The 12,504-nt window shown below is 48.2% G+C and overlaps 1 protein-coding gene across 1 annotated transcript in view; it reads left to right on the top strand.

The window, feature by feature from the left end:
- LOC146871841 (S-adenosylhomocysteine hydrolase-like protein 1) overlaps positions 1-12,504 on the top strand; it is an 879,643-nt gene that overhangs the window by 851,076 nt on the left and 16,063 nt on the right. Inside the window, exon 19 of the mRNA XM_085651895.1 lies at positions 4,756-4,827. Within this exon, the coding sequence (XP_085508021.1) occupies positions 4,756-4,827 (72 nt within the window). The remainder of the gene's footprint in view (positions 1-4,755; positions 4,828-12,504) is intronic.

Raw genomic sequence — 12,504 nt, 5'->3', positions numbered from 1 at the left:
ATTTTAATAAAACGAAAAACAACAAACAAAAGTCCAACCTACGGGAAGGAAAGAGAAAAACAACTAACATAAATGGAAAAACCTCACAGTTCAGAGATGTAGTTCGCAGGACAGCGGTGAACAGGTGCAGCTGGGAGCACCCAGATGTCTTGGCACATGTCCATACTTTAACCAGGTATATCTGGGGACGAACACGGTGCTGATGATATCCGGACCTTTCAGCTTTGCTTCTGTTGAGGGATGGTCCACCTACGTGATGTTTATCGGTCGAGCGTACTCTTGCTGTGAGGCGATTAGTGTCTTATTGTTCAACATGGGTGCATCAGGAGCGTATAGATGAGTCCACTGCAACACCGGACGATTGCATCGCTTGATTCTTCGACAACAGACTTGGCATTCTGTGACCTGTTGAAATTCTCGGTTAGATGGCCTGGCTACTTCCTGGAATCCATTGGTGGGGCACAGTAAAGTCCATCTCTCACGCTCTGGGAGGCCCCTTAGATGAGTTGCCCCGGGACTGCATATGGGCTCTGACTCTGGAGCCACTGCCTCGTCACTCGTGCAAACTTCAGGGGTGGATGTGTCTTGGTCAGAAACATGCTCTCTCTACCAGGATCAGAACATGCGCCGGTTAAACAGATGGTCACTGTATTTTCGGATCGTCGATTGTTCTGGCAAGTGGTGTAGGACTCCAGTTGTTGTACTTGATGCTCCAAGGATGGTAGTGATGCACATGACAGATGATGGAGTGGATGCCATGAGACGACTCGCACCACATCTGGTGATAGCTGGCAGTGAGTAGGGATGACTGGCGAATCTTGGCAGTCATGATACTCGTCGGACACTTGGTGCAGCTCTTCTGATTTGGCATTTGTGTAAGTAGAACAGGGATGCCCTTTTCTTTAAGCAGCCGGCGACAGGTGGATGACGGTCACTATGAAGAATGATGTCACCGCACCCCAGTGGCTGTCGTATCTTAGAAGGTGCACTCAGGTGATCGTGCGAGTACTTGTTCTAGTCCCCTTTTGTTGATTTCCACTGCTCACTTGTTGTCGTCCGTTTTCCTGGAATAGGACTTTCACTGTCCTATATCTCGCCACTCCTTATCCTCTCTAAAATGTGTCGACAGACCACGTAATGCAGGTCGCTTCTTGCTGCAGTGGCATCTTGCTGCAATGACATCGTGTTGCAGTGGCATCGTGCTGCAATGGCATCGTGTTGCAGTGGCATCATGCTGCAATGGCATCGTGTTGCAGTGGCATCGTGCTGCAATGGCATCGTGTTGCAGTAGCATCGTGCTGCAATGGCATCGTGTTGCAGTGGCATCTTGCTGCAGTGGCATCGCAATGCAAGTCGCTTCTACACCTGCTCTGAAATGTGGCGATAGGGCCACGAAAATCTCACAGGGACCTCCTGCTCACTCCGTTGTGTTCTCTGGGCTTCGCATTTTCTCCTGTCACGGACTACTCACTAGTCCGGTCCTGTCAAAAAGGACTGCGCTTCTTCTCAGGTGCGTCAGCCATTTCAGGGACGGCAGTGGAGGTAGGTGTGTTTTGATGGATCCGTTGTGTAATACCTTCCATACCCTTTCTCTCCTTGACAGAGTATTCCAGCTGTAATTTCGGATTGCTTGGGAGGTATATATCTCCCTTCTCTTACGTCAGTTGTGGCGGCGCGCCACTTGGAGTGCAGGAGTCTCCTCATGCCTGTAGAGAACTGCTGCACACCACAGTCTTAAGGCAGTATCGGAGGCACTCTCTGAATAGTTTCTGGCCCACTGCTGGATGATGTTGGTGCAGGTAGGTTGACTACGATCTCTCTCCTTTGTACTTTTCAGATGGCGGGTAATGTCCCTTCCGCCTACTCTTCGCTTGAGGGCATTGCTCTTGCACCTTGAGATTGCGCCGTAATGCCATTGAATCCTGCCTTGGTTTCTTCATGCTTGGCAGGGTTGGTAACTCCTTGTGAAATTCTCCTTGATGAGCCAATGGTGGCCTTTCGGTGCCTGGCAGCTGGCTGGCACAGACTACTTTGTACAGCCAATCATTTTCTGCGCGCCCAAACGGGTGAACACTCAGTCTGTCTTGTACCTTGTGCACGGTTGCAGCTCCTCTCTTGTATTTCCTGCCACTGACAATCAGAAAAGTGCTGTATCGCCTCTGTGGAGCACTGAACTCCCTCCTTGTTTCAGAGGAATACCAGTGGTGCTCATGCACAGTCCCTTCCAGGGCGTTCTCTGCTGGCACCCTGTCTGCCTGTATCATCACCCTTGCTGTGGCTTGCCACTAGGGGCCATGCAGTACCTTCCTTCTTTGCCTGGGCTGCATGCGGTGGCAGACGGGCATCCCCAGGGGATGAGGCGTACAATGCACTCTGCACTGCTGTTGACCTGCAGGTACCTGGGTCTGGCAGGGAGAACAGTGCAAACATCTCTTTGGGTTGGTCTCTGCATGCAGCAGTAGCTGCTATTTTGGCTGCCCTTGGCGATGTCACAGGACACGGCAGGCTGTTTGGCGATCAGGGCAACAGGGAAACTTTGAGCACAGCATCAATGTGCAATTGGGGCTGTTTATTTGCAGTGTGCTGTACTCTGGTGCAATAGCTCAGTCAACCTGTAGGTAGCACTGCAGACACTCTTGTCAATGCTATGATAACTGAGACGAAGGACTCTTCCCCTCCTCCTTACAGGATGGGCCTATGGCTTTCAGCATTTCTCCCAATTCCCCTGGGATTCTTCTTGAGTGAAAGTGCACTACGGGCAGTCACGCAGGGCAGGCCAGGATGCCGTGTGCTAAGTAGCCGATAGGTGGCACGGTGGATGCGTACCACACTAGGGTAGAAGGCTTGGCAGCAGGAAAAATACTGAAAATTGGTGAGAGGAACAAGGTGGGCAGCATGAAAGGATGAATTCCGGCTGACGTCCAGGTAGGGACACAGTGCCAGTTTTCAACAAAATGCCACCTGATGGGTAGTGTCCGTTTTATTTAGTTGCATCGTTGTGACACTCACGGCCGGGCCACGTCCTCAGTACTCGGGCCGATTGCAGTGCATCCAATGACCGCCAGGTGGCGCCGCAGCCACCACTCCTTCCAGCCACGGCAATTTTCCTTGTAGATTGTGGGCCTCACGGAGAAGATATGTGCAGGAGGGGTGGCACTGGGAGCAGGTGTAGCTTTGGTCTTCTCCCCTGCCAGGGGTGTGCTGCTACGGATATTCAGAGGCTTTGGAGAGCAGCGCTTACCACATCTCCTTCATACATGCTGCCTAACAGGCGAGTGAGGGTGCGGGACTGGCGTAGTTCTGTCAGTGACATCCGCTCTGTAACGGGGGGCATACATACGGGCCTCGCTGGAGTTTGTGTTTGGGACTCATTTAAACGGGCCTGATTTTTCAGAAATTTTGTTTCTTTGGTTCTTTTCTGCACCGGTGTGAGTCTGGGTGCGGTGCCACCAGTAGGTGCTAGGTGGCGCTGCTTTAGTTTTCGCTGCAGCTATTTTCCTATGACTGAGCTGCGCGGGCTGGGGATGCCAGTGCAGAGGCCAAAACAGTCAAAATGCTATGGGGCAGACAGCAGCCTTCTCTTTCTCACCGCAGTGACTGCTTTTAGCGCTGTCTGCCGTCAAATTCCAGGTAGGTGATAGCCTCCCTCATCGCTGGAAGGGTGCTCCTCCCTCTTTCTTCCTTAACGGAATTCAGCATGCAGGGCAGCTTCCTGGCACCTCCAACGCAGTAGGGCCAGTCATGGGTGGCGGGTGTCAGGAGATGTGCTAGGCTTGCCGCCGGGTTGCTATGGGCTCAGTCTTTTCTCACCCCTGCTGGCGCTTCAGGTGCAGGGGGCGGTCACAGTATCGGTGCGGCACATTGGATCTTGGCATTCAGGAGGCCGGCCGCTTTTCTGGCAATAACCAGTATGGCCCAAGCTCTGTGCAGCGTTGCAAATGTCTCTGTTCACAGGCCACGGCAGGCTTTCACAAAACTGCGCGTGTCAGTGCATCTCTCACCCCTGGGGCCGGCTCAATCTCGACTCACCATGTTGGCCTCAGTCGGGGCCCCACACACAAAACGCTCAGCGCCGCCGCCGCTGCTGCACACAGGGGCCCTTCTACCTATTTCCCACCTGCGGGCACTTCGGCAGCTTCACCATCGGTACCGTCTCTTCGCCCCTCGCAGGCGTTGCAGGAGGGTGGGGGGGTCAATGTACCTGATTGCTGGCAGCAGGTGCGGTGGTACCCTGGACATGGGCTGCTCCTTCCCCCTTAAGCAACAGCTGAGAAGCAGGAATGGTACGTGCGGGGTCAGACCCCCTCGTCGCCAATGTTACGTCTGGGCCCTAGGCCCACATGCTGAACGAAGGACAACACGGACACATGAATGCAGTACTGGAAAACTAGCCACGAGCCCGTGCACTCGGGCCCTTTTATTAGCGGGGTCACCTGACTGGTGATGTCCGTGTTGGATGGGTGAGGGGTGTGTGTGTGGGCCAGCCCTCGGGGGAGTGGCTGGCAGAAACACTAGACTGTGTCCAGCAGGACACAACACCAAGGTATAATCGGTTCTCCAGGTGTTGTCAAGAATGGTGGTGGGGAGGACATATTGACCTGTAAAAAAATAAAAAGTTAAAATAATTTAGGAAAAGTAACAAACTACCATAATAAACAATAGCAGTTCATATGCCAGATTTCTTCTGTAGAGAATTAAGAGATTGCACTCTAGTTTTCCCGAAAATGTAGTCTGTCTTCTATGTTTACTTTGCAGGCACTTCCTGTTTCTTGGTTCCTGTTTCCAGATCCTTCCAAAGTTCTTAGGAACTGTGGGAGAGCCAGGGAGGTAAGAAGTTTTGATTTTCCTTTTTTTCTTTTCCTTTGTATATCCTTCCTTTTTTTTTAAAGTTATATTGGATGTTGTGAGGAGTGTTTAAAATGCGTAAAGCACCGGTTCTAGACACTGGATGAGGCAGCGTGATGTGTAATATGAAGACCGGTTGCTAAATGCACAAGTTCCAGGATGTCCTAGGACGTCCCACAAGTTAATAGCCTCACTCAATGTTTCACAGCGAATTAAGTTTGCACGCGTTTCCTTAATTACTCACTGGTACGCGAAACACTTGGTATGCACGAGCTCCAGCAGGCCGAAAGTGTGAGCCCCAAAACAAGTATCAGCGTCCTTGATTAGCTGCTGGTATGTGACACACTTGGTATGCGTGAGCTCCAGCAGGCTGAATGCGCGAGCTCCGGCACGAGCCTCACCGCAAGTCTCCGGTTGCCTAGCAGTGCTGTAAAAGTTCTGCAGATCGCGTACCTGTGCCCCGCACTGCTACTGCTTGGTGATTAAAATGTCGCTTATTTACAGTTATCCGTTCACACACTCGAAATAATTAAATCTGGCAGAAACAAGGCATCAGCAAAGTCACATTACCTGAAATAGAGGAAGTTGTGCTTACAGTAGGAGTCTCAGTTTTCGGTACTGTGTTGAACGTAGGCACTCCTCCTTATAATGCACAAAATGAAATAATATTCCAGGTGTTGCGATGCTTGTACCTGCCCCCTGCGCAGAGACTTGTCACCATGTAAAGAAGAGCCTCTTCCTAGGTTTCTTTCAATGTAGCTTTATTTCAATCCAGGATCTCCTGCACAGAGAAAGACATTCCGTTCACCTCAGCACCATACAGTAACTCTTTTCCTAGAATTCTCTTCACAGGAGAATTCTGTATCACCTATGCAACTGACCCATGACATCTTCACACAAAGCCAGACCAGCCATCTGACTTGAGACTGGCTCAAGCCTTTTGTGGCTTGCCCGCCTCTATCACATAATAGTGTTAGACCTGTCAGCCTTAGGGTGATCTTCCCCAAAATGTTTGCCTTACTCCTCCTGTTTTTGCTGAATTTTCTTTGTTGACCTTAAAACTCTGCACACTTTACCAGTGTTAACCATTGCTAAAGTGCTTATGCTCTCTTCTTCTAACATGGGGAGATTTGCTTACACTCAATTGGCATATTTAATGTAATTGTAGGTCCTCAGTAATGTGGTACTGAAGGTACCCACTGCATGTAAATTAAATGATGCTAGAGCATCCGCAGCACTCATTCTGCCACCCACTTAAGTAACCTTTTAAAACATGTTTCAGGCCTGCCATTGATGCAGCCTGTATGTGCAGTTTTAAACTGCCATTTCGACCTGGTGAAATAAACCTTCTGCCAGGACTAAACCTTGTTTTTAATACATATGTCACCCTAAGGATAGACCCTAAACAGTCCAGAGGGCAGTGTGCAATGTATTTAAAAAGTTGGACATGTACTTTTAAGTTTTACATGTCCTGGTAGTGAAAAACTCCAACATTTGTTTTTCACTGCTGTGTGGCATACCTCTCCCATAGGATAACATTGGGTTACCTTATTACATTTAACAACTGATAACGTTTAATTGGGAGCAGGTAGAAAGTCAAGTTTGTTCTCTAAAGAACTGTAAGTTAAATCCCTATTGAATGGTAAAGTTGGATGTTAAGTCACAATCCTGAAAATGGCACATTTAGAAAGTTTGCATTATCTTGTCCTAATCATTTGGTGTATGCAGCCTATCTCCTGGGTCACATGACTAGGTGTAGTTGACAGTTGGTCTTTGTATATTACATTTCTCGCAGACAGTGAGACAAAGGGGGAACATGTGTTGGCAGAATGGGCCGTCTCTGTCAGTATGAAGGGGAGGAGCTGTCACCTACCATACTTGCACATCACAAAGACTCAGCATGCTCAGAAAGCATTTCATATGAGTCTACTGTGCCCCAGACAAGCAGGGAACATAGCAAGGATGCAGAAAATTCCAGACATTTATGTAGGGGGAGGACTCTAGAAGCTCCTCCTACTTCAAGGCTGGCACCAAGTATAAATATTGGACCCACAGACCCAACTCTTCAGTACACACCTGTACCTGTGGAAGACTCAGAAGTAGGACTGCTGTGCTGCTCTGCTGCAAGAAGGATTGCTACTCTGCTGCCCTGCTACTCTGCTGCCCTGCTACTCTGCTGCCCTGCTACTCCGCTGCCCTGCTACTCCGCTGCCCTGCTACTCCGCTGCCCTGCTACTCCGCTGCCCTGCAGCCTGAGTGAGAAGGTCTGCACCTCCATCTTCAAACTAGGACTACCAGAGTGACTCAAAGAGCTAGTTGGCTGGCCTCCTGATCAGAGCATCAAGGACAGAAAAGGCTTTTATCACCTTGAACCCTGCACCTGAACTCTACCTGCTGAAATCCTGCCACCCACAGTCTTGGACTCTTGGAAGTGGGCCTGTAGATGCTCCGCCATCCCAGCTGTGGTCCTAGCAGATGCCTCACAGCTTTGCATTTGAACCACTGCTGCCCATCACCAAAGCAGGACTTGGGAGCTCCTCAGAACTGCTGTTGCATGATGCATCCTCAATGCAGGGCCTCACATAGCAGCCCAGGAGCTTCTTAGACCCATCACTGCACAAAGCATCCTCGGCACAGGACCTGGCAACGCAGCCTCGCAGCTCCTTGGACCTGCCACTGGTCTACTCATCTTCGATCACAGTCCTGCAGCTCCTCAGACCCTCTTCTGTCTAACGCATCCCCAACCAGGATTTAAATGTACTTTGTTCAGCGAGCCTAACTTGGTTCCCAGTACCCAGCCTACACTCCATCGAAGCCGGCCTGAACTTGTGACTATGTCCCAATCCAGTGAGACCAGATCACCACAGTTGGCGCTTGTGCTTTTAAGCACTATTTTCACCAAAATCTTTAAAACTGTACATCTGAATATCTACCAAGGAGAGCTCTGTGTCTCCCCAACTGCTGAAATGGCGTTGAAAGACAAGGAACTGTAAAATATGTGATTGTGCCTGCTTTGCAGGGAGATCCCAGAGAGAAATAGACCTGGTAATTTGGGTAAAAATGTGTTATCTGTATAGACATCAATATGACCTGTATTGCTTTTTTTATAAATCAATAAAAAGAATGTTAATTATTTTTTTGGGTGTCAAATAATAATTTTAATTTTACTTTGCTTTTCTAAATTGGTGTGAAATTTTTCTTGTGTTGTGTTCTCACTTTATTATTAATTATGTGCTGCATAAATACTTTACACACTGCCTTTAAGTTAAGCCTGACTGCTTTTGTGCCAAGCTACCAGAGGGTTAAGCACAAGTTTATTTGGTGTTGCTTGTGTTTCACCCTGACAAGAATTGTGGTTTCTGCTTGAGAACGATTTCACCCCCCTTAACCAGTAACCCAATTTCCTACACATTGCAATTAATGGATCAAAGACAGATGGGACAGGGTATAGCATGTGGGCAAGGGAAAATCTAGGCCATGAATTTTGGAGAGTGGGCACAATGGCAGTGGTGTGAGGGTCCTTCACATCACAGTGAGTACACAGACTGGCAAAGCAGTTCCATGCATGGGGAGCATATCAAGGAGATCTTAGGCTCGCTGGCGTCCCCTAGTGCAGTCTCACTCTCTTCTGTCTTCCAGGCCATGGTGCTGATCATGAAGCTCAATGCAAAAGATCTAAGCGGTTAATCACCCAGTGCTAGAGGTGGGGTAAAGGTACAGCGAGCTCAGCATGGAGGGGCCACACAACAATCTAGCAACAAGGCAGGCCACACATACTGACTCCCTCCATCTCCTGATGACAGGTTCCATTTAGGCCAAGAGGGTACCCACAGCACTGCCTATACGGCTGCCTGGACCTAATCTGCCCTACAGGCGGCCCACAGTCCATGCGGTGGGCACCTTCTCTCCTCCCTCCCGGCAGCATCGGACCCCATATGAGGCAGGGCCAACTCATCTGGGCACCAGGAGTTCCCTATTGTAATTTGGCTTGGTTTGAAATTGCACATCGGTCACAGATAGCTGACACATGGTAGCTACAATATTGTCTCTTGAAAGCTGACATCCCATCATAGTAAAAAGAGGTACCACAGCTACATTTTTGCAGTGTCCTGCTGCAGCCTCTTTCCAGTAACTCACTGCATATGCAGCACACCTAATATCACATGACCAGAACATGGCAGAACCCCAAACATTCCAAACATCAATTGGTACCATTTGGTAGAACCAGAGATATTGGGTTTCAAAGTTTACAGTGAAAAATAATGCCAAAAAGCACAAAGTGCTATTGAGAATATCTGGGTGCGCAGGATCTGGACAAAGTCACAAGTTAATACCGACCACAATGGAGGGCAGGCCAGCTATATGGATCCAGTTAGGCCCCCTGAACAGAGTACCTTAAATCCTGGCTGTGGAGCGTTGCGTGGATCCGCGTCAAAGGTGCGCCGCACAGTCGAGTTGATTTGTCAGTTCCGAGATGTGACAAGGCTGCGGTGTGAGTCCCAGGTGCATCAATATTGAGGATCCTGTCAACAGGACTTATGATACAAAGTCTGGTGTCGAGGATGTGAGGAGCAGCAGAGGCAATTCATTGGTTCCGATGAGTGGTGAAGCTGCGATGCAGAGTTTCGGCATTGTCGTCGAAGCAGCCGTCAATGAGGAGTACAAGGCGCTTGTGCCGGTGAAAGCGTTGCGCAGAAGCACTGCTTAAGGCGATGCGTTGGTCTCAAGATGTGGGAGGCAATGGCTATGCAAGTCTTTTGCGTCGGGTCCAATCCACACAGCTGAGGAGATACAATGGTTCTGCTCGGGGTTGCATCGCTCAACAGAGTAGATGTGTTGGTTCTGCTGGAAAGCACCTTAGTCCCACTTCCAAGGGTCCAAGGCTGGGGTGGCACCACTTGGCAGGGTAGTCCAGGTGCAAGGATTGGAAGCCTATTATGTTCCTGAGGGATGTATGATGATACAACGCAAACATTTACAATGCATGCCTTTACAATGCAGTTTTTAGATCACAACATCCATTACAACGCATGATTTTACATCGCATGCCATCACCCCGCATTTTTAGAAACTACATTTACAACGCATTGCATTACAACGCATACTATTACAACTCATATTACTTTTAGGGCAGCAGTAGGGTAAGTGTTGGATAGAATAGGGGTAAGAATTACTATTCCCACTCCAGTGAGTGCAACAGTAGGGTAAGTCATGGATAGTGTAGGGGTAAAAATTACGATTCCCACTCCAGTGAGTGCAACAGTAGGATAAATGTTTGATAGGGGAGGGGTAAAAATGACTATTCCCCATTACTTACCTTATATTGCGTTGTAATGACATGTGTTGTAATGGCATGCGTTGTAATGAGGTGTTGTAGTAACATGCGATGTAATGGCTGCGTTGTAATGGCATGCAATGTAAAGGATGTTGCGTTATGACTGCGTTGTAAAGGAAGTGCGATGTAATGACTGCGTTGTAAAGGTTGTTTCACGTTCCTGAGGCTTCAGATCAGGAGGCTAGCCAGCTAGCCTTTGGAGTCACTCTAGGTTCTGGGGTCAAGAGATGCAGGTCCAGTCCTTCTCACCCAGGCAAGACGGAACCAGGCAGCAGATCAGCACAGCAAGGCAGGAGTCCAGCAGAGTAGCAGTCCTTTGCAACACAGCAGTCCTTCATCCTGGCAGCATATCCACAGGTCCAGAAGTGTACTGAAGTGGTGGTTTATGAGGACCAGTACTTATACCCAGTGGTACCTTTGAAGTGAGGGAGACTTCAAAGGCATGCCTTTGAAGAGCACAGAGGTCCTCCCTTCCTGCCCTGGCTGCAGACGTACTACAGGGGGGGTATGCAGCCCTTAGTGTGGGGAAAGGACACAGCCTATTCAGATGTACGTGAGGCTGTGCCCTGCTCCTCCCTCCCATCCTCAAGTCCACATTGTTTGTGGATATTTAGGAGAAATCCACAAAGCCCAACTGCAAACTACACCCAGTCATGTGATCGGAGATAAACTACATGCACCAAATGGCTAAAGCAAAAAAAAGGTCAACCTTCTAAAAGTGTCATTTCCAGAATTCTAATTTAAACTCCAATTTCCCCATAAGTTAGGAATTTAAATTAGGATTCCAGATACATTGAATTTAAATCACTGATATATTCCCATTTGGAAATTACACTTATACAATGTAATATTGGAGATATAGGTCTTGCAATAGTGAGAAATGAATTTAAGAGTTTTTCACTGCCAGGACAGATAAAACTTAAATGTACATGTCCTGCCTTTTAAATACTTTGCATCTGTCTTCCAGATTGTCCAGGGCCTACAATAGGGGTGACATATATATATAAGAGGTAAGGTTTGCCTGGTCGAAATGGCAGTGTAAACTGCACACACAGGCTCTGTAATGGCAGGCCTGAAACATGGTTAAAGGGCCACTTAAGTGGGTGGCACAAGCAGTGCTACAGGCTCACAAATAGCATTTAATTTACAGGCCCTGGGCACATGTAGTGCACTTTACTAAGTACTTATAAGTACATTCAGTATGCCAATTGGGTTTTAGCCTATATTACCATGTTTAGGGGAGAGAGCATAAGCACTTTAGCACTAGTTAGCAGTGGTAAAGTGTGCAGAGTCCTAATACCAGCACATATGAGGTCGGAAAAGAGGAGGAGACAGGCAAAAAGTTGGGGGGAACCCCACCCTAAGGCTGTTAGGTCTAACACTTGCATGAAGAAAACCAATAAACCCTGCGGGTACTGCAGAAACCCAGCCCTTTAAGACAGCCCACATCTAGCAAAAGGAATTACCTGCTCGGAGTGTGGCAAACCTAATCATTTTGCTAAAGTTTGTTGATCTTCCAGCATTAGCAAGAATCTTAGACAACCACAAAACCAACTGCAGAAAAAGGCAAAGAAGCACCCTGAATATCAACTTGTGTGTCACCCTCCTGTAGACACATGCAGTGAATTTGAGTATGAAGAGAAACATGTCCTCCTCATCTCTGCAATCAGACACAACAGTGAGCTTAATTGTCACTAGCAACCACACCGTCATCTCAACATTCAAGGCTCCAAAATCAGTTGCCTCCTTGACTCCGACGCCACTGTGTGATTCATGCCCCGATAGGACTATGAAATTCGACAATGTTCACCCACCCTCATTAACAGGACCATCAATGTGTATGCTTATGGCAGCTGAAAGATGTTAGTAAATAACAGGTACATTTTGCACCATAATACCTTACAACATCTGCAATTCCCAGCTCAATTCTGTGTAACTGCCTCAGATGGAAAAACCTTATACGGGTGCCCAACAGAAGAAGCTCTATCCCTCATTGCCTTTGTATTCTATATACAAAAAAACAGTGAACAGCATGCTGCAAGAGTGTGCCAGCACCTTCAAAGTTATAGGATGCCTGTTAGAAATGGGGGTCTCTAGTTGGCAGAGGTAGGCACCTTTGTCCAAATATGGACCCTTGCTTCTAGTCAGGGTAAGGGGGATACACTTCTAAAATAACCCCTGCTCACCCCCTTAGTAGATTGGCATGACCAGACAAGCTTATCTCAGAGGCAGTGTGTAAAGCATTTGTGAGCACATACAGTAATGCAGTGAAAACACTACAAATAGACACCACACCAGTTTAGAAAAATAAGTAGTCTTTATCT

The sequence above is a fragment of the Triturus cristatus genome, chromosome 1_1 (assembly GCF_964204655.1).
Source record: "Triturus cristatus chromosome 1_1, aTriCri1.1, whole genome shotgun sequence".
In the NCBI taxonomy this organism is placed as follows: domain Eukaryota; kingdom Metazoa; phylum Chordata; class Amphibia; order Caudata; family Salamandridae; genus Triturus; species Triturus cristatus.
This window is presented reverse-complemented; position numbering and strand designations above follow the sequence as displayed.